Raw genomic sequence first — 20,745 nt, forward strand, 5'->3', positions numbered from 1 at the left:
TGTGCCATCAAGTCGGCCCCGACTCATAGTGACTCTTCCTTGGGTTGCCGAGGCAGTATCACTACGGAAGTAGATTGCCAACCTTCCTTCCGAGGAATGGCTGGTGGGTTTGAACCACCAGCCTTCTGGTTAGCAGTCAAGTGCCTTAGGCACTATGCTACCAGAGCTCCTACAATGTCAATTAGAACAAGTCATTTCATCCCAGGGCTATAGCTCAGTGGGTAAATACATGCATCTCCATCACACCCAGGTACCATGGACTGTAAAGGGCACTAAGATCAGCAGGAGAAAGCACAGGGTGAAGAAGTCAAGTATAAGACTGCAGCTCCATCCATTTCCTCCACCTGCCAGTACCAGTGCCATCAAGTCAACTCCGATCACAGCAACCCCATACGTCAGAGTAGAACTGTGCTTTGTGGGGTTGGCAGTGGCTGATTTTTCTGAAGCAGATCACCAGGACTTTCTTCCAAGACACCTCTGGGGGGACTGGAACTCCCCACCTTTCCGTTAGCAGCCCAATGCATTAAATGTCTGCACTACATCTAACTAATTTCTCCTCTATTCAGTCAGTAGAAAGAACAGGAGTGAAAAAAAGAGGGAAGGGGTGTTCAAGGCCCTTGTACTTTTTTAAGCACATGGTCTTTATTAGGCATTAATTGGCACACAAATATATGGAACGAGTACTTAATACCCCCCCCAGCAACATACAAGAGGCCATAATTGCATAAAGACACTCACGTACAAACATACACTCTCTCACGTACTTGGACATACTCAGCCTCACATATTACCCTGTTCTCTTTATTAGGGTGAGTTTAAAATTGAAAAGGAATTAAAAAAGAAAGAAAGCAAAGCAAAGCACATTTAAAAGAAAAAAAAAATATATGCAAACTTGGTTTTGAGTATCAATAAAATTAAAAGCTCTTGGCCAGCTCCCATGCTGGATTTCATCTCATGTTATTACTTAATTAGAACTCCTATTTATAAATAAATAGTACCAGTAAAATATTACATCTGAAGAACCCTGCAATAATGTTTGACTCACACACTTTTTCTTTTTTCTTTTCTTTTTTTTTTTTTTTTTTTTTTTTTTTTTTTTTAGTACTGCTTTCTGCTTTCAATAAGCACAGTTTTGCGTCAGCATTTGATGTCCGCGTGGCTTTTTGGAGAGAAGTCGACGGTGAGTGCGTCTCGCCTCTTCTTTGGGAATCAAGGAGCTTGTGTCGCATCCAGGTTGGGGCACTGGTGATAGACAATGGGAAGCTTGGGGCTGGCTTGGTGTTTTATCAGGGAGAATATTTATTTTGGCTTTTGCACAACTCTTGTCAGCACAGAGCTTGTTCCCCACTTATCACAGTTCGGCTCACATGTAAACTGGGATTTTTTGAGTTTTTCAAAGCAAGCTTTCCGGTCAGGAAGCTATAGGCCACGTTTTAGCGACAGACGGGTGGAAATGCATAGAGCTGGGAAGACGGTGGGGCTGAGTAAGATATGGTGCCAAATGGAGGACAGTGTTATTCTGACTCCACTGGGAAGTCGGGGGCCAAAGAGAGAGCCATGCTGATGGTGAAGACGGGACAAAAATGAAGAGAAGCTGGGATGTAGAGAACCTTTTCACAAACATCCCACGCCAGAGGTAGGTACTGACTTCTCTTAGTCAAGGGCCGATCAGGTGCTACTGAGTCAACTACAACTCGTGACATTCCCACATGTGCCAGACTAGAACTGTGCTCCATAGGATTCTGAATGGCTGAGTTTACGGAAGCAGATCAACAGGCCTTTCTTCCAAGGTGCCTCTGGGTGAATTCAAACCTCCAACCTTTCGGTCAGCAGCTGAGCACGTCAATTGTTTGCACCACCCAGATGCTCCAAATCGACGGAAGGGTAGTGACTTTAGGTTACAATTTGTTGGGCGAGGGGGAGCCCCACAAAGACATTATTATGGAACAGAGTTGCCTCAGACCTCCCCCAAAATAAGGGACTGGGTCCCATGAAGATATTGAAAGAAAAAAAAATATATTATTATTTATTATATAACAATGTCAACATTAACACCAAGTCAGGCAAAAGAATCCAAGTACGCACGGGGAGGAAGCACTCAAGGAGGCAAGCCTTTCTGGAGACCACAGGAAGGAGCTGGGAAGGGCATCTCGGGGTGGTGGGCACGTGACTGGTTCTGAATGTGGTGGTCCCCGGGGGTGGGATCCATCTTCTTTTTATTTGATTTTTAAGTTTTGAGACAAAACGGCAAAGTCACATTTTTTGAATTGTGGTTTCAAGCGACTGATTAAATCAGCGTCCAGGGGTCCTGAGTGCAGATGTGAACATGGGGTGAAATGAAAAAATCTCATCCGTGGGGTTCTCTGTGCTACTGTCTCTCTCTCTTTCTGCAGCAAATGTCTGTGGTGGAGCGAGACTCGCTTTAGCTACTGTCACTCCACTCTGGCACCATGCCAACTCCATGCACAGAGTGGTACTGGTGTGGAGACAGTGTCCTCGGCACGCCATGCGAGTAGAGGAACTCTGGGGGCTGAAGGCCGCTGGGGGACTGGAGGCCAGTCTGCGGCCCACACTGCCTGACCACAGGCTGGTGGGGCACCGAGGTCTGGTGCTGAAACATGCCCTCTCCGAGCTGTGGGGAGCCATGGTTGGCCACGCCAGCCAGCCGGGGGACCAAGGGCCCCGAGGTGAAGTGGGCAGAGAAGTGCTGGTAGGGCAGCCTGTCCATGGGCTGCACAGTGGTGACGGTACAGCTGCTGTATGAAGGCACACCGGGCCACGTGTTACAGCTGATGTCCTCCAGACTGGGCACTGGCTCGCTGGGTGGCGCCGAGCTGGCATACATGCAGGCCTGCCGCTGGGCCGACTCAGTCCTATAGGAGGCACTCAGGCCCTGCTGCTGGGGGTAGCTGGAGCGGTAAAAGGAGTCTTCATCACTGGGTGACGTCTCCATGTAGGGCTTCTTATAGGGATGATCTGTGGTGGAACACTCTTCATCTGCCAAGACAGGAAGAGAGAGACCAATGAGCCCAAGTTCAGTCACCAGACAGCTTCAGGTGAAGATGGCCATTTGCCCAAAGAACTGGAGAATGAAGGCCTGAGAGAACAGCTCCCACCTCCAGTCAGATAAAAAGGGGTGGACTGTAATGGTTGAGGTCCTAGGCTATGGAGTTCTAGGCAAAAAGTGGGACCTTTCTGAGCTCAAACTCGTCATGTGTAAAATGGAAAGGATAATGACAGTCCAGGACTTGGGTACATGAAAACAATCAACAAATAGTAATTATTATCGCCCTTCCTCCTCAGGATGTAAATTCCATAAAGATCGTCGTCTGTCTTCCAGGTCCACTGCTGCTGAGGGGACTCTGACTCATGGTGGCCCCATGTGTGTCAGAGGGAACTATGAATGCTTCACAGGGTTTCCAATGGCTGACTTTCCGGAAGTAGATTGCCAGGTCTTTCTTCCGAGACATCTCTGGGTGGGCTTGACCCTCCAACCTGTCAGTTAGTTAGCAGCCAAGCATGGTAACAGTTTGTACCACCCAAGGACTCCTTGTCTATCTTATCCATCACTATGTTCCCAGAACTCTGGTACATCCTGTACACAGTAGTAATAATAATAATATCAACATCAACAGTACAAACTGGTACATGGTGTTTACTCTGCCAGGCACTATTCTAAACATCTTCCATAGGGTAACTCATTTAATCCTCACTACAACCCTATGAGGTGGGGCCCATTTTACAGATGAAGGAAGTAAGGCACAGATTGTTTAGGAAACTTGCCCAAGGTCTTACATGGATGATAAACCATGAAGTCAGGATTAGAGCCTAAGCAGTCTGGCTACAAAGTCTTTGCTCTCCAAAGAAGTCCTTATTACACAGATAAGAAACGCAATAAATATTTGTGGAATGGGTGGGAAGAATCTTAAATGACTTTCCAAAGCCCTTCCTAATGCTTTATATAAGCAAGTATCCAGTTAATGTTGGTTGAGTCAGTGCAAACTGATGTGCTGCTGTTTCCTGGCTCAGCAAGTTACCTCCCTTTTCTAAGCACTCATTAATCCTGGTCCAAAACTGCAGCATAGTGCAGTGGAGACAGTTCTGTCTCAGAACTGGGGTCTTCTTTTATCACTTCGGGTCACTGACTCTTTTGGGAACTGATGAAAGTGCTCTCTCCTAGAAACAGGTACTGGAGTACAAATTTTAAAACTGCATGTGTATGCAAAGTTTTGCAGGCAACTGCATAAAACCCAAGGACTGCCTAAAACCTAGGCCTGAGGTGAAGACACCCACATATGTCTGGGTTTGAATCTCACTCTGCTACTTATTATCTGTGTGACACAAGTGAGCTATCTACCCTGACACTCACACTCTTCACCTCTGATTCAGAGTCCTGATGCCTCCCTCACAGGTGGCTAAGAGTTAAACAAGACTGCATGGAACTCCCCCAACACGTAGAAGGTATGTACAATGACATCATCAAAAGCAGCTCTTGGGGGAAGGGTAACACCACCAGTCAGTCTCAGGGCAAACCTCATCTATAATGCATCAGCTGTACTTGGAAATCTCAACTAAGATGTAATCATCACCACAGATCCATTCCATAGCTAGAGTTTTACTCTCCAAACTGGATTTCTTTCTTCATCTTCCAATCTCTTTCTAAGCAACAAATGTTAAGAAATTATGCCTGGCTTCGGGGGCATGCATGCAACTCAAAAAAAAAAAAGAAGACCCTCAGTGAGATGGGTTGAGGTGGCTACAACGATGCACTCAAGCATAGCAACAACTGTGAGGCTGGAACAGGGCACAGGCCACAGGGCACAGGGCACAGGGCTGTGTAGTGTCTCCTTCTGTTGTACACAGGGTCGCTAGGAGTTGGACTGGACTTATTAGCACCTAACAACAACATGCAACTCACCATGCTAGTTAATGGTCATGGGGGCAGAAGGCAGAACTGAATAATGAAAGGGAATAATTGTTGCTATTTGCTGAGCATCTACTATGTGACAAGCACCTGAGGTTAGCTTGAATCTCATAGTAATTCCTCAACATAAACAAAGAACAAAAACAAACTCACTGCCATCAAGTCGATTTGACTCATAGAGACCCCCTCCTTGGGTTTCCAAGGCAATATCTTCTATGGAAGTAGATTGCCCTATCTTCCTTCCAAGTGGCGACTGGTGGGTTTGAACCACCAGCCTTCTGGTGGCAGTCAAATGTTTAGGCACTACATCACTGCTCTAATTCCCATTTCCAAAAGGCAGATTCTGAAACTCAAAGGAGTGACTTCCCCCAGGTCACATAGCTGCAAAGAAGCAGTGGCTGGAGACAAAGCCAGGTCGGACTTCCTTTGCCTACAATATCTGGCTTCCAGCATTCCAGGTTTCTAATATCCAACACCATTCATCCAATCACCCAACAAATATTTACCAAGCACCTACCATGTACCAAGGAGCTCTGGTGGCATAGCGCCTAAGGCATTCTCCAAGTATGCTTACCCTCACAGGTAAAGTCAAAAATCTCCCCAAACAAAACATTTGGCAGAAAACAAAATTATTTTCATCTAGACTCTTTTGGGGACACATCTGGGACCCATCAGATGCCTCAACATCTGGGAAAAAAGTGAGAAACGCAGTCACTCTTCCAAGTGTTTTATCTGCATCATGCCAACCAGGCAGATGTTTGAAAACATCCAGATGAGCGAGTATTCACATTTTCCACCTTTTGATTGGGTGGCTTTTTGGGGATCTTGGAGATCTTGCCACATTCAACTTGTTTTTGTCCTTTTGTCTTCACCATCTCCTCCCTTGGTTCCTCTCCTCTCATTCTTCACCACACTCCCCCCCGACGCCCCTGATCCATAAATCCAAATTTTTCCATTGTTGCTAGAATCATAACCTTTGGGTTTTCCATTTAACCAGGGCGTTCCCCTTTTCGATAATAGCAAGTACAGCTGCAGGGTACCCTTGGCAAGAGGACAAAAAAAAAAGGGGGGGCCAAACTAATCATTCTGGAGTTTCTGATCCTCTTCCAGATTTGTTACAAGTAAAAAAGGAAAATAATAATATGAAAAAGGCTAACGCACATTCTGGAAAATCGTAAAATTATGCATTCCAGCCTTTAATACCCCAACAAACTGATGCAGAGCCCTAAGAGAAACTGGATTCTGGCTTCCTGATGAAAGTGGGTTCTGAGCACTCTCAAATTCCTCTCGGGCCACATCACACTATAAAGAAATTCCAAAGCAAGGATACAAGTTTCTGGTTGGTCTTGATACAAGCTCTGGATGTAATCTCTCAGTGTTGTTTATTTGGCCATGTGCTGTTGGACTTCCATGGTTGGGCAATGGGTTGTAGTCAAGCACCAAGTCTTCAAACAAGGTAAGCATCCAACTCAGTTTCAGAAAGCTGTCTATTAATAGTGGTTCAACATGTTGCAACCATCCTGAAGTCAACTGACTCTCTTGATGGCACTAAAGCGCTTGCTGATTCAGACCACTGATCATGGCATAAACCAAACACCGCCCAGAAAAAAAACAAAAAACAAACTCACTGCCACCGAGTCAATTCCAACTCATAGCGACCCCTCCTTGGGTTTCTGAGGCAGTATCTCTATGGAAGTAGATTGCCCAACCTTCCTTCTGAGGAATGGCTGGTGGGTTTGAACCATGAGCCTTCTGGTTAGCAGTCAAGGGCCTTGGGCACTACGCCACCAGAGCAACCACCAGCTGCCATCAAGTCAACCCAAACTCACGGTGACCCATGTGTGTCAGAGAACTGTGCTCCACGGGGCTTTCAAGCTTCAGGCACGTCTGGATGACTTGAATGCCCAACCTTTGAGTTCAAAGCTGAGCACCTTAACCGTATATACCACCAGGGACTGCAATCACTGCATACCAAACCAAAAACCCAACCCACTGCCATGGAGTCAATTCCCACTCATAGCAACTCTACAGGACAGAGTAGAACTGCCCCATAGGGCTTTCAAGGCTGTAAATCTTTACAGAAGCAGACTGCCTCATCTTTCTCCTGTGGAGTAGCTAGTGGGTTTGAACCACCAAACTTCTGCTTGGCATTCGAGTGCTTTGTCCACTACACCACTAGAGCTCCTTGATCACGGCATAGCACTGTGGAAAACCCTGTTTCCTTGCATTTTTTCAGATGCTTTTGATTCTGGATAAAGTGGCTGTGGTGATGAATTCAGAGCACAGGGTTTAGGCCACAGAGTTATGGCTTTGGCATTCACTGACCTTGGGTGAATCAAGAGACCCTCCAACCTCTGGTTGTTGACCATCAAGTGGGGAGAATGCTTGAATTTCTTGGGAAATTCAAGTACATTATGGTCTAGTTTCTCTCCATCTTCCTCACACATGAAGTGAGTGTTCAAATCTTATCTATCCAAATACTATCCTTTCCCTTTTCCCTCTTGGATAACTTGACAGACTGCCCTGTAAAGGCCATCCAGTACTTGCAGGTATTTGGGTGTATTCCAGAACTGAAAAACTCACAGCACTGCTTTCAAATCACTCACGCCATTGAGCAAGTGTTTTCACAGTTCCAAAGTGGGGCACCACCCTTGCCCTCTGAGTTCATTCAGAGGGAAGTCCGTTGTTGTCTCATCTTCACCAAGACGCTAGAGACCAGGGTAGTGAACAGCCACTCCCTGGCTGAGTGACCTCTCGCAAGTCAGAACTGGGACTAGAATTCAGGTCTCCTGACTCACCAAACAGTGCTCTTCCTAACAGACAGCCCCTGCCTTTCAGCTTTCATTGTTCAGAGAACACTTGACCCTTATGGATTGGTTATTAATTGATTGATTGTGTGCGTGTGTCCTCATGCTCTTACCTTAAATAGAAATAGGAAAGAGTGGCATGGAATTGTAGGCAAATTCTCAACTGGGACTCAAAAGACAAAAGTCACTGGTTCGAATCTCAGCCACTCTCTGAAATCACTACTTTGGTTAATTTGCTCATTCTCTGTCTCCCTCCATCAAAATACAAGTTGTATGAGAGCAGGAGCCTTTTCTATCTGGTTCAACATGGGATCCCACACACCCAGCAGTGTTCAATACATGGTAGTTGCTGTTGAGTCAATCCTGACTTCTGGTGACTCAGACGTGTCAGAGTAGAACTGTGTGACATGTAAGGTTTTCCTTGGCTGGGTTTTCACCAGGCTTGTCTTTCCTCCAGGACACCTATGGATGGACTCACACCTCCAGACTCTCAGTCAGCAGCCGAGTGTACGAACCATTTGCACCTGCCAGGACTCCAGCACATAGTACATACCCACTAAACACCTCGCTGATGGACGAATCCCAGATCTGCTACTCACCAGCCACATCACCTTGGGGACCTAACTTAGTCCTCTGTTAGCTCCCTGCAAAATATGGGGAGTGATGGACACCACTCCAGCTCAAAGACTGCAATGAGAGTGTCATGAAGGAAATGATATAAAACTGTTCTAAGAACATCCACAGCATTGAGAAGACGCACCCTGCAGAACCCTTCACAGTGTCCAGTTCCCTTCTCCTCTCCCCACCTCCGACTTCCCTTTGAACATCCCACTTAGTAAATGGCTTTGCCCTACAATCTTTATTTGGGTTGCCTTTGGTTCCCAAAGCAGGGAGTCAGGCTGGGCAGGGAAAGAGACAGACAGACAAGCGCTCCCAGGACCCTGGTTCTGGATTTGATTGAGTGGCAGTGATAAAAGGCCGTCCAGGCTTTTTTGGCTCCATCCATCGGCAGAGATAGTTTGGAGACGGCCAGCTGCAAACACAAGGCCCTCTGGCCTGCCTGGCCCTTTGACATTTCAGGGGGCCTGACTCCTAGACCTGCTGGACAGGAGACAGACAATGAGGGGAAGTCAGATAGTGGGGCAGGCAGGGGCCAGGGGGAAACCACCCAAGGAGTTATCACTTAGCGGGAATCCCAAACTGGAAGGAAACCTCCCCTGATTTCTTATCACTTTACAATGTGGAGGCTGATGATGAATTGCTTTTTGTTGTCTCCGAGGCAGGACAGACAGAGCTTGGCTGGAATGTTCCCTGTCCCCGGGAGCTCCCTTGCAGGGGTGGGGGAAGGTGAGAAGGGCAGAGGTTTGTGGAAGGGTGAGCGGAGCTCTGTAAAGTGCCCTGCCCTAGGGAACTCTGGCTGGATCACTTTGGGCAAGTTATACAATCTCTCCCAGTCTCGGTTTGTGCATCTGTGTAAAGGGTTAATTCTTCACCTCATCCTCTCCACACAGGCCACACCCCTGTCTTGTCAGTCCTCCCACCCTGGTAAGGTCACTGTCATCTCATGCTCAGACTCCCTCTGGCAGCCAGTCATTAGAGCATTGATTCTAGCTCCTCCATTCACAGCATAAACACAGAATTGGAATCCCATCCCCCTCACCCATTTCACCCCCCTTCAATGACTACCCATCAGGGTTTGCATGAACTCTCAGTCCTACAGGTGGCCTGAAGCGCTGGCACCATGCTGGACCTGCCTCCCTCTATCACTGTTGCTAGCTGCCATCGAGTCAGCCCTCAGGGTGACCCCACACCCAGTGGAATGAAACACTCCCCAGACCTGCTCAGCCCCATGACCAGTGGCAGATTGGACCATGATGATCCATAGGGCTTTCAACGGCTGATTTTCAGAAGCAGACTGCAGGTCCTTCTTCCTACTCTTAGTCTGGATGCTCTGCTGAAACCTGTCACAGCAACACACAGCCTGCACTGCAGATGGGTGGTGGTTACGTAAGACATGCTTCCCTCTCGAGTCTCCTTTCCCACCTCTTCCCCTTGCTCCGTGTTCAGGACACGCCAGCCTTGTGTTCCTTCCCCAAGAGCAGAGAGAGAGTCCCCTTGACCCAACGGGATGCTTTCTTCTATGCCTGGAACTTACACATCTTCCCCCTTTTCCTACCCAACTCCAACTCTTCTCAGACCTTAGCTTAAACTCTTCCCTGATCCCCTGACCCCAATCTGACACTGACACTCTAGTTTGATATCCATTATCCCTTTGAGCACATCCTTTAAAGCATTCAGTCACCATTTTAATTAATTTTGATGTATAGTTAGTTGAGCGACAGTGGTGATTCAGTGCTAGAACTCTTATCTTCTATGTGGAAGACCCGGGTTCAATTCTCAGCCATGCACCTCATCCACAGTCACCACCCAACAGGTTTCAGCAGAGCTTCCAGGCTGAGACAGACTCGGGAGAAAGGCCTGGTGATCACTTCTAAAAATTCAGCCAATGAAAAGCCCACGAGCTACAACAGTCTGATGCATAACTATTCATGGGGAAGGCTCCGGACCGAGCAGCACTTTGTTGCATGGCCCATGGGACCACCATGAGTCATGGCAACTCAATGGCAGGTAACAATAGCAACAACATAGTTGGTTATGTCATATTTAACCTGGATGCAACCGTGGCAGCTTCATAAGGCCAGGGTGGTGGCTAGCTACCACTCACTTGGCATTTATATTTCTAGGCACTTTACATAGATCATCTCATTCCCTCATGTGACAACTTTATAGATTAGGTAATATTATTACACCCATTTTGCAGAAAAAGTAGTTGAGGCCCAGAAAGATCAAGCAGCATAGTCACACAGCTGGGAAGTGTCAGTTACTGGAACGATAACTGCCCTGGCCCAGTCTTCCCTCTATCACCAACTCCACTTCCCCAGTGGCCACACCATGTTGATCTTGCATCCCCTGAGACACAAGAGAGTGATCCATGAAAGTCAACAGCTCACAGAAAGGAAAGAAGTTCCTTAGCCTTGCCTCCTCTGCCTGCATCCTTCAGGAATGCCTTTTCAAAGAAAACGTTGTGAATATTGAATCTGAAAAGCACCTTGATAGTTGTTAACTTCCTCCCCTTCTTTTGTCTGGCATTAATTTCATCAACAGGGCTTCCTAATGGAAAGCTCAAGGCTTGACCCAGCCTCCAAAGCAGACACTAGGGTGAAGCGGTATTCTGAGATAGTGGCAGGAGGATGAGCCAAAGGAAAGGAGGCAGGATAGGGTAGTGGGTAAGGTCTCAGGCTACAGAGTCCATGGACCAGGCTCAGGTTCAAATCTCACCTTCAAAACCTACCATGAGTCATTTCACCTTGCTCAGCTCTCCCATCTGGAAAGTTAATAGTCTTAGAAGAAACACAGCCAGAAGGCTCATGAGAAGCGAGGACAGCAAGAATTTGGCTTGCTTACTTTGGACACTGGGAAAGACCGATCGCCATAACGTGAAGGGTTAATGAACATGAGGGAGCCCCTCCAGGAGGCGACTGACATAACAGCATCAACGATGGCTTCAAACACGCCAACAATCGTGAACATGGCGCACGCCTGGGCCGCAATTCGTTCTGTCGTATAGAAGGTCACCATGAGTCGGAGCTGACCCAACGGGAGCTAACAACTGACCACCAGCAGCAGCAGCAGCACTAGCAGTGCTGTCAATAGTGTTGCTGAGAAGGCTGAAGTCTGGAACCTGGAAAGTGCACCTTACGATACAAAACAGAATCTGAGAGCAGAGATCCATGCTCGATGCTTGAACCTGGAGACCAAGCCATGTTTGCAGGCATCTGGCCGCCAGCTCGTCCGGCAGCCAACATGCTGAGAGTCAGGCCAGACAACCTGTATATAAGTCATGGTTCAGACGTTCAAGGTCAGGGAGTTTGGACAGGCTTCAGGCATGTCTGAGAACCTCCACGTCTCACAGGTCAGCTGTAAGCCTCATGCTTGGCCCAGGACAACTCTTCCCTCTCTCAAAGCACAAGATCAGTAAACGCCAGCTTGTCAAACTGTGACTTGCCCCATGAAACCTCAGCTGCATCCCAAGAAAGCCGCCAAGTATCCATTTCTATTGGTTTTTGCTAATGATTGCATGTATGTATTTTAAAAAAAAAAAAAAGGAGTCCAGGTTCTGGGCCCTGGACCCACAAAGACACCACGTGGCTACTGAGGCTGTGAGACATAATAGGACACCCTGAACATGAAATCTGGGCCTTACAGAATAAAACAGCTAGTAATCTGCTTCCGGAGTGATACCACCTCAGAAACCCAAAGAGAAGTCGCTGTGAGTTGGATTCAACTCCACAGCAGCGAGCTTGGTTTGGGTTGTTTGTTTTTTTTGTTTTGTTTTGTTTTTTAAGTACTTACTGAATCAGCCTTGTGCTGAATACATAAAACCAGTAGCCGTTAGGTCAAATCTAACTACAGAAACCCCATGGGTATCAAAGTACAATTGTACTCCTTAGGGTTTTCAATGGCTGACCTTTTGGAAGCAGATCACCAGCCCTTTCTTCTGAGGCATTTCTGGCAGGGTTCCAAATGCCAACCTTTCCATTGGCAGCCGACCACATTGCACCACGCAGGAACTCTTACCCAATCACAGCTGCTCCTCACTGGGAGCCAACCAGTATCAGGTGCTCTAGGAAACTCATCTCCACTTACGAAGCAGAAGACTGAGGATTGGTGGGGCTAGGGCACTTTCCTGAAGTCCCAGAAGAAGCCAGGAACTGAGCCAAGATCTGAACCCAGGTCTGCCTGGCCTCCACGGCCGCACATTCCCCCCACTGGGCCAGTTTGCAGCTCACACCAAGCAACTGCTCCATGAGCTGAACCCAAGCACACACCCATGCCAACCACCCTGCTCTGGCTTACAGAACAATCCTCCAGAAATCTCCTTTGGACTCAGATGCCTCACAATAAAGCCACCCATTCCTTGTTTGGCAACAGAAATCATGGAGTAACCCAGATACCAACAGTCTACTTAAAGACGTAATGAGAAGGAGAAACATCAGTGGTGGTTTATTTTGGGAGCAGTTGATCAGGAAAGGAAAGAAGAGCCCAGAATCCACTTGGGGGAAACAATGGCACATGTGCCAAGGAGGTATGTACAATTACAAGGAGGTTCCTCATAGTACGGCTTCTAATACAACCAGGGAATACTCAAAGCTCCCTTCCTATCCACCAGTAAAAAGTGACAAAGTAAATTTGGCTTCAGCCTTCCAAGGCAATACTCACTCTTCAGTAGTTACAAACAAAGAGAGAAGTCTAGGTCCAAGAAAAGATCATTTAAAACATATTCCAAAGCTTGGGGGAGGAAGTTGCAAAACACATATAATATGATGTCATTCATGATAAAAGGAAACACAAACCAATTGGTGCATGCATGTGCATGTGTGGAAATGAATAAAATGGGTCTAGATGTTTCAAATGTCTCCTATAAGGAACGGGCTGCAACTGGGGACAGACCTAGCAAGGGAGTTTTTGTTTTACCTGCATAGTTTGCATTTCTTACCATCTCTATGTATTCTTGTGTTGCTTCCATTTTTTAAATAAATTAGTGTAGTTCTTTTTTTCTTTTTCTTTTCTTTCCCCCCCTCTCTTTAAGGTAAAGAAGGAAGAGGTAGGGAAGGAGACAAGACACGCCAGGGCTGTCACACCCACCTTTCCTCTTGGTGCAATGGTAAATTTGGCTGTGCTCCTGGGACAGAGGGTATGGGTTGGGCGGGGGCAGAAGCTCCTGGGAGGTGCCAGAGACGCCATTCTCACACTGATACTGGGTCCCCAAGTTGGATGAGGTGGAGAGAGCTCGGGGTTCGCTGCTGAAAGGACTATGGTTGGAGGCCACTTTTTGCCTCACTGTGCTCCTGGGAACCACAGGGTATTCTTTACTGGAAGAGAGAAGATGGGAAAGAAAGTTTATCGGTGCCCTGACACAGATCCACCCACTAGCAAAACCGTGGGTCAAAGACTCCACCAGAAAGTCACAGAATAAAAAACATACAGGTTTTTGATGAGCAATGCAATCTAGTCATATTCATGTACATAAAATGCCATGGACATACATTTGGGCACTAACTTTTCATGTCTTGTACATTAGGCAAGTAGGTTTATGAATAGTTCTATACATAGACAGAAAGGTGAATAAGCGCTCCAAGCTAAAACCCCTCTTAACAAATAAATGTGGCATTTTGAGTTACTTCAACTTATTCTATAGGCATCTGGACCCCTTATAGGTATCTTTCTGGAGAAAAAAACTGAAATTGTCAATGATTTAATTCCAGTTGGATCAACAATCAATGTCCATAGAAGCAGGAGTCAAGAAATCAAATGACTAAGTGCAATGGGAAATTCTGCTACAAAAGACCTCTTTAGTTTGAAACAGCAAAAATGTCACTTTGAAGACTAAGGTGGGCCTGACCCAAGCCATGGTCGCCTCATATGCATGAGAAAGCTGAACAGAAAAAGAATTCATGCATTGAAGAATGTTACCACGTGCAGTGCTAATGGAAGGGTGATTTGTCTCATCCTTTCTGGAAGGCAATTTAGCATTGATTTTTATAATCACAAATTTGGACTCAGCAAGCTGATTACCACAAATGTGCCTAAGAAGCCATTCTAGCCGGTGTGTAGAGATCTATGTGTGAGGATTTTCCCTGCACCATTGTCTACGAGAGGGAAAAGTTAGAAAGGACCTAAATGTTATCATCCATACCTAAGTAAACCTTAATAGAGCTAAACAGTGAAATAGTATACAGTCATGAAAAAGAATGACAAGGCTGCATGGATATAGAAAGCTGCAGCAGATAAACTACATGGAAGAGGCAGGATACGTAACTCAGCCTAGATTACGAAATGATTGCCACTAGTTACTTCTGGTAAGTGGAATTATGGTTAAACTTTGAGATCACTATTACTTTGTGCATATCTATTTTGTTGTTTCTGTTGTTGTTCTGTCCCATCAAGTTAATTCCAACTCATAGCAACCCCATGTGACTGAGCAGAACTGCCCCCGAGGGACTGCCAGGGCTTTTGTCCTGCAGAGTATCTCTGGGTGGGTTCAAACCACTGTCCTTTTGGTTAGCAATTGAGCACTTAACCATTATGCAATCAGCCCTCCTTCTACCTGTATCATTTGACTTTTTTCTTTCATAGTGAGAGTTTGTGAAGTTAATACAGATATTCCATGAAAATAGTAATAATAAAGATGGAGCAGGAAGACTAGGCATTTGGGAGAACACATTCACAAGCAGAGGAAATGGGAGTCCTGGAGTGGCATGTGACCCCTTCTAGTGTCCTCATTCATTCTCCCAAGCCCACCACCACCACGCCACCTGGGGTGAAAAAGGTCATGGAAACAGAGCCGAAAGCCACAGGCAGGCCTGCTCAGAAGAAAATCAAACTACAAACAAAGATGGAGGTACTCAAAGCACCCGCTTCCTCCCCCAGGAGGGGTCACCGCAGGGAGAAAGGCGTACAGCAGGATCTGAACCTGCTCCTGAGTCGTGCAGACCCAGCAAAGCTACTGCTTCTGGGGAGATACTCATTCTTCATAAAATGCCCAAAATGAGTTCTCCATCCCACCAGCCCAAGGCACATGGAGCTCAATGTCCATGTGAACTCGGTGAGCTCAGAAAAGGCAGGGGAACTAGTGAAGCCTCAGTTCTCTTAAAGTGGGGAAAATACCAAGATCATTTGGAAAAGCCCCAACATTCTTCCCAGGACCCTCAAAGACCTTCTCTTCTCCAAATTACTCACTAGATTCTGATTTCCACTCAGGCATCTAAGAATCAGGATGTCAGGGAAAGAGTAAAGGTACTGGAAGCAGGAAGGTACATGTTCTACGCACCTCGGCAGTCTACTAGCTGTGTGACTCTGGGCAAGGCACTTAACCTCCCTGAATCTCGATTTCCTTATCTGTAAATTGGGAAGCCGATAAGATTGTTGAAAATAATGCAATCACATGCTCTAGAAAGTTGTACCTGGCGTACAGTAGAAGCTAGTGTTGATTCCTTTATAAAATGATTCACAGTAGTTTCAGCTCATAAAACTCCTCAGGAAGAAGCAGTTCCCTAAGCTCTCTCAAACCTGGAGATCTGAACTTTGGGGAATTTAAGGTTGTGATTGAATGTGAATTTTCACTAACCTCCAGTTGAAGTTCAGCATTTCATTATGGAGGTAGGCAATAAGCTACAGTTATATCAGCAGCCTGAGTGACACTGAACCTTGGTGACACAATGGTTCATTGCTTGGACTCTAACCAAGAGGCTGGAGGTTTGAACCCACTAGCCGATCTGCAGGAGAAAGATGTGGCAGTCTGCTTCCATAAGGATGACAGCTTTGGAAACCCTATGGGGCAGTTCTGCTCAGTTTTATAGGGTCTCTATAAGTCAGAATTGACTTGACAGCCACAGGTTTTAGGGACTGTAATCAACAGTACACAGTTACTGTATACATCTCAAAATACCATCTATGCTAATCACTACTTCAAAATTACAGTAGTTTTAGACCTGCTACTAGAGCTCTGTTGGCATAGTACCTAAGGCATCTGACTGCTAACCAGAAGGCTGGTGGTTCAAACCCACCAGCCACTCCTCGGAAGTAAGGTTGAGCAACCTACTTCTGTAGTGATACCGCCTCAGAAACCTACTGAGGGGTCGTTATGACTCAGGTCCGACTCGACGGCAGTGAGTAGTATATGCCAGATCTTGTTATTGAAGGCACTTACAAAGTACACGTATGACTATACAGCCATTTGAAAAATACTTTAGTAACTATATTGCAATATAATGGGTTCCCTTTGTAATGTATGCATTTTATTCCATGCATTTAACCACAATATACTAAGAAAGGGTCCACAGGATTCACCAAACTGCCAGAAGGGCTCATGGCACAAACAGGGTAAGAACCCCTACCCTAGAACCAGCATCTGACCACCCAGAAAGCAAGGTAACCATGGGCTTATTTGTGCTCACTTGCTAATCTGTAGTGAATGATCGTCACATTTTCCACATCAAAGATTCTGTTTCTAAGTATAGCTGGCATCTGTCTCTTTCCCAACCCTGCAGCACCTTCCTACAGAATCAAAGCTTCTTTTCAAATGTACAGTCCCTGACAGGGACGGAGGACCCAGTAAGCAACGTAAGCACAGGCTTATCTGTGCTTACCTACTAATCTGTAGTGAACAGTTTCCCATGTTTTTCACCACACTTCCCTTGCTTATTGGTTATGCACCCCTGGCCAGAACAAACAGATATCAGTAAATTCCAAACTTCAGTCAGCCATAATATTTGCCATGACCCATACCATCTCTTCTTTAACTTAATACATTTTTTAAATTGACTTTTTATCTAAATACATGTAGCCTCACTCTAAGCAATAATATCTGTGCACTTATGGGCTTGTGGTTATTCTAATGCAAGTGAAAGCAATACTTAACTATTAAAATCAAAGCGTACACCCAAAGTCATCTCAAATACAATGAACACTACTCATCACTCACAGTGAGGATGCTGCATTAGCCCGCTGCATCCTGTCAATGACCCTATGAAACAGTTACTGTTGTTGTTCCCATTTCACAGATTAGGAAACTGAGGCCCAGGGAGCTTGTCCAAGGTCACAGAGCTGGAAAGAGACACAACCAGAATTCTGACCCAACAGTCTGTTAACTACTTCTACACAATCTCCTAATTGGTTCATCAGATTTTTTAAAAAGTATATACTTTTAGCTTTTGAGTGGCCATCTAAGATAAAATTCTTGGTCTCTATTCATCTGGAATAAAAGAGAAAGAAAGGAACCCAAGAATCAGAAAAGGAACCAGACTACAGGATTATCTCCATGAACCAAGAGCTCTTGTACTGAGACCAGAAGAACTAGATGATGCCCGTTACCACTACCAAATGTTCTGATCAGGAACAAAATAGATGAATCCTGATCAAAAGGGAGAAAAATGTGGAACAGATCTTCATCTTCTTGAGGAAGCCAAACTTGCTGGACCTATGGAGGCTGAAGGAGTCCCTGAAATTATTACCCAGAGTTACTCTTGAAACCTTGAAGCAAAACTATACCCTGAAGTCACCTTTAAAGTAAGTAGCAGTGTACCTCTAAGAGTAAAGATTGCCCCCTTGAGTATTATGTTCTTTTTTAAAAAATTATCTGTATAAGACCAAACAGACAACAGCTATTAAACCACAGAGAGAAGGTTGGGGGGCGGAGAGGTTATATCAAGGGGAGAGAAGCAACTAGAACAGAAATAATGACAACATTGACATGATATGAAAAATGTACCCAGCATCATTGGTCATTATGTCTAGAAGCTGGAATGGGAGCAGGGTTTTGCTGTGTGTATTTTCACTGAAAATAAAATATTAATTTTAAAAAATAATAATATGCTCTTAGGGGAAAAAGAATTTGGGGCCCAAGACTCCCTCCCCAGTTCCCCGACCCCTCAGGGGTGTAACCCTGTGTCCCTGCCTTTGTTTGTCATGTGAAACCACGTCACAGTGGTCAGGCAGGGGACATTGAGTGTCTGCCAAGTTTCCATGAGGCCACAGACACCCTCACGACACCCAGAGGTCTCCTTATGGTGCTTTCTCGTGGCATGTGGCATCTTAGACCCCACACTGGAGCCACCCCAAGCAGCCACACAAGTCAGAATATCCCCGTGGGCAGAGGAGGCAAAACGGAATGAAATTAGCTTCATAGCTCTTGCTCTTTGGTTCAGGCTATGTCATGGAAACAAAAGAAAAACAAAAGAAAATACCAATAGTAATAATAAAACATTATTAAAGATGTCAAATCTCACTGGCAACTCTATGTGGGTCCGCTGACTTCAAGTCTCAGTCTGTCAGAGCACCAATGGGAAGGGGGAAATCTCTTTCAGTTTTATATTTTTAATTGGAATGGATTTTATTATTTTTTTTTAATTAAAGAAAATAAGCTCCCAAAAAATGTTGGCAGAAGGAATTTACGAGAGCATGTATCAATGGACTCCGTGGAGTCTCCCCTCCAGCCCTGCCAAATTGCAAAATTGTTCCCAAGCACGGCCAAATCGTGCTTCTGATGACTAACACACACAGAAAGTGAGAAGACAACAACATGCCAATAACCACACGTCCTTTACTGCTGGTCCCTCTCCAAGGAGCTAGAATGTCATCCTCAGTCAGTCAGTAACGTCTCTCTTACCAAACCCCAAACCCAGTGCTGTGGACTCGATTCCAGCTCACTCACAGTGATCCTATGGGACAGAGTAGAACCACTCCTCGGGGCTTCCTAGGCTGTAATCTTACGGAAGCAGGCTGCCGGGTCCTTCTCCTGTGCAGCTGCTGGTGCATTTGAACTGCTGACCCTTTAGTTAGCAGCTAGGCACTTAGCCAGGACACCCGGAGTACTCTCTTTTTAACTTCTCTCTTAGGAACTGAAATCTAATGTCCACAAGCCCTTGTGAGGGGTGTGGTGACAGGGGCGTGGCAGTGTGACATGACTGTTCTGTTGGTATGGGGTTGTAGGAGGCAAAGGGGAGAAGTGTTAGCACCAAACGGAAGGGTGATTTCCACTGGGGTCATCAATGGCTATGACAGGGTTGGAGTCAATATAGCAGAGGCCTCTAAAGTCTTTGGGATACGAAGATTAAATATGTTCCTCTACAGCTTTTTTTAAAGGAACTTTAGCGTCTAAAGCACTTGACTGCTAACCAGAAGGCTGGCAGTTCAAACCCACCAGCCGCTTCTTGGAAGGAAGACTGGACAATCCACTTCCGTAGTGATACCGCCTCGGAAATCCAAGGAGGGGTCGCTATGAGTTGGATCTGACTCACCGGCAGTGAGTTTGGTTTTTGGTTTTAAAGCTTTTAAGACTGTCAGTGACAAAGGTAGGGCACAAGAGAATGAAAGTGAAAGTTGAAAAGCCCTATGTGCCTGGGAAGAGGGGCAGCCACAGACAACTACTGCTGCTGCTTCTCTATCACCATCATCATCATCATTATCATCATCATCATCATCATCATCCATATTTTTTTGTTGTTTTTTTAATTTTTTTATTGTGCTTTGGGTGCAGATTTACAAAATTGATTTGTTTTACATTCAACAGTTCATTAACATTTGATTTCACAGCTCCAATTACCATCCCCATTTACCATACTCTCCTCCTATCTCCTCCCAGATGACTGGGACCTTTTAAAACGTAAATTCTTACGTGTATTGAAAAACTTATCCAAAACAATAAAAAGAGAACCTGCAGGTAAGGACTATGACTTTCTTTAAGTGTCTCCTAATATCCCAGGCAAGGAGCTCTAGTAGCGTAGTGCCTGAGGCATTTGACTGCTAACCAGAAGGTGGGCAGTTCAAACCCACCAGCTGCTCTGCAGAAGAAACATGGGGCAATCTTCTTCGGTAAAGATTTACCACCTCAGAAACTCAGGAGGGGTCGCTATGAGTCGGGATCGACTCGCTGGCAGCGAGTTTCATTTTGAATGTTCCAGGCAAGCAGCCCTGGCGGTACAAGAGTTACGAATTTGGCTACTAACCAAAAGGTTTACTGTTTGAACCTAACCAGGGCTCCATGGGAGAAACACCTGGCAATCTGCTCCTGCAAAGATTACAGCCTAGGAAACTCTACTGGGCAGTTCTACTCTGTCAGGTGGGGTTGCTATGAGTTGAAATTGACTCAATGGCAATAACACTATTCAGGCACTAGATGACTTACATGCATTCCTTGTTTGATCCTGGCAAGAGCCCCACTTCACTGGAATGATTAAACTTAGGGTGAGGAAACTGAGACTCAGAGAGCTTGATCAACTTGCTAAAGATCACACAGCCAGGAAGAGGTAAAGCTCAGCTTTAAACCCAGGTTGATCCCATCTTAAACCTCTTGCCTGCTAATGTATATTTGCCAATAAGGAACCATTGCCACCAACTGTTTGGGCAACACAGCCATCCTGTCATCCTGGTGACAGCAGACTTGGGCATCTCTCA

General features: G+C 45.8%; 1 protein-coding gene across 1 annotated transcript in view; it reads right to left on the reverse strand.

Moving 5' to 3' along the window:
- Nucleotides 1-2,422: 2,422 nt before the first annotated feature.
- Nucleotides 2,423-20,745, reverse strand: part of TBX5 (T-box transcription factor 5) — a 48,644-nt gene continuing 30,321 nt past the window's right edge. The window contains exons 7-8 of the mRNA XM_007938193.2: nucleotides 13,438-13,664; nucleotides 2,423-2,997 (exon numbers count right to left, since the gene is read on the reverse strand). Of these exons, the coding sequence (XP_007936384.1) occupies nucleotides 2,423-2,997; nucleotides 13,438-13,664 (802 nt within the window). The remainder of the gene's footprint in view (nucleotides 2,998-13,437; nucleotides 13,665-20,745) is intronic.

The sequence above is a fragment of the Orycteropus afer genome, unplaced genomic scaffold, assembly GCF_000298275.1.
Source record: "Orycteropus afer afer isolate SDZICR_OR568_19922 unplaced genomic scaffold, OryAfe1.0 scaffold00048, whole genome shotgun sequence".
Lineage (NCBI taxonomy): Eukaryota > Metazoa > Chordata > Mammalia > Tubulidentata > Orycteropodidae > Orycteropus > Orycteropus afer.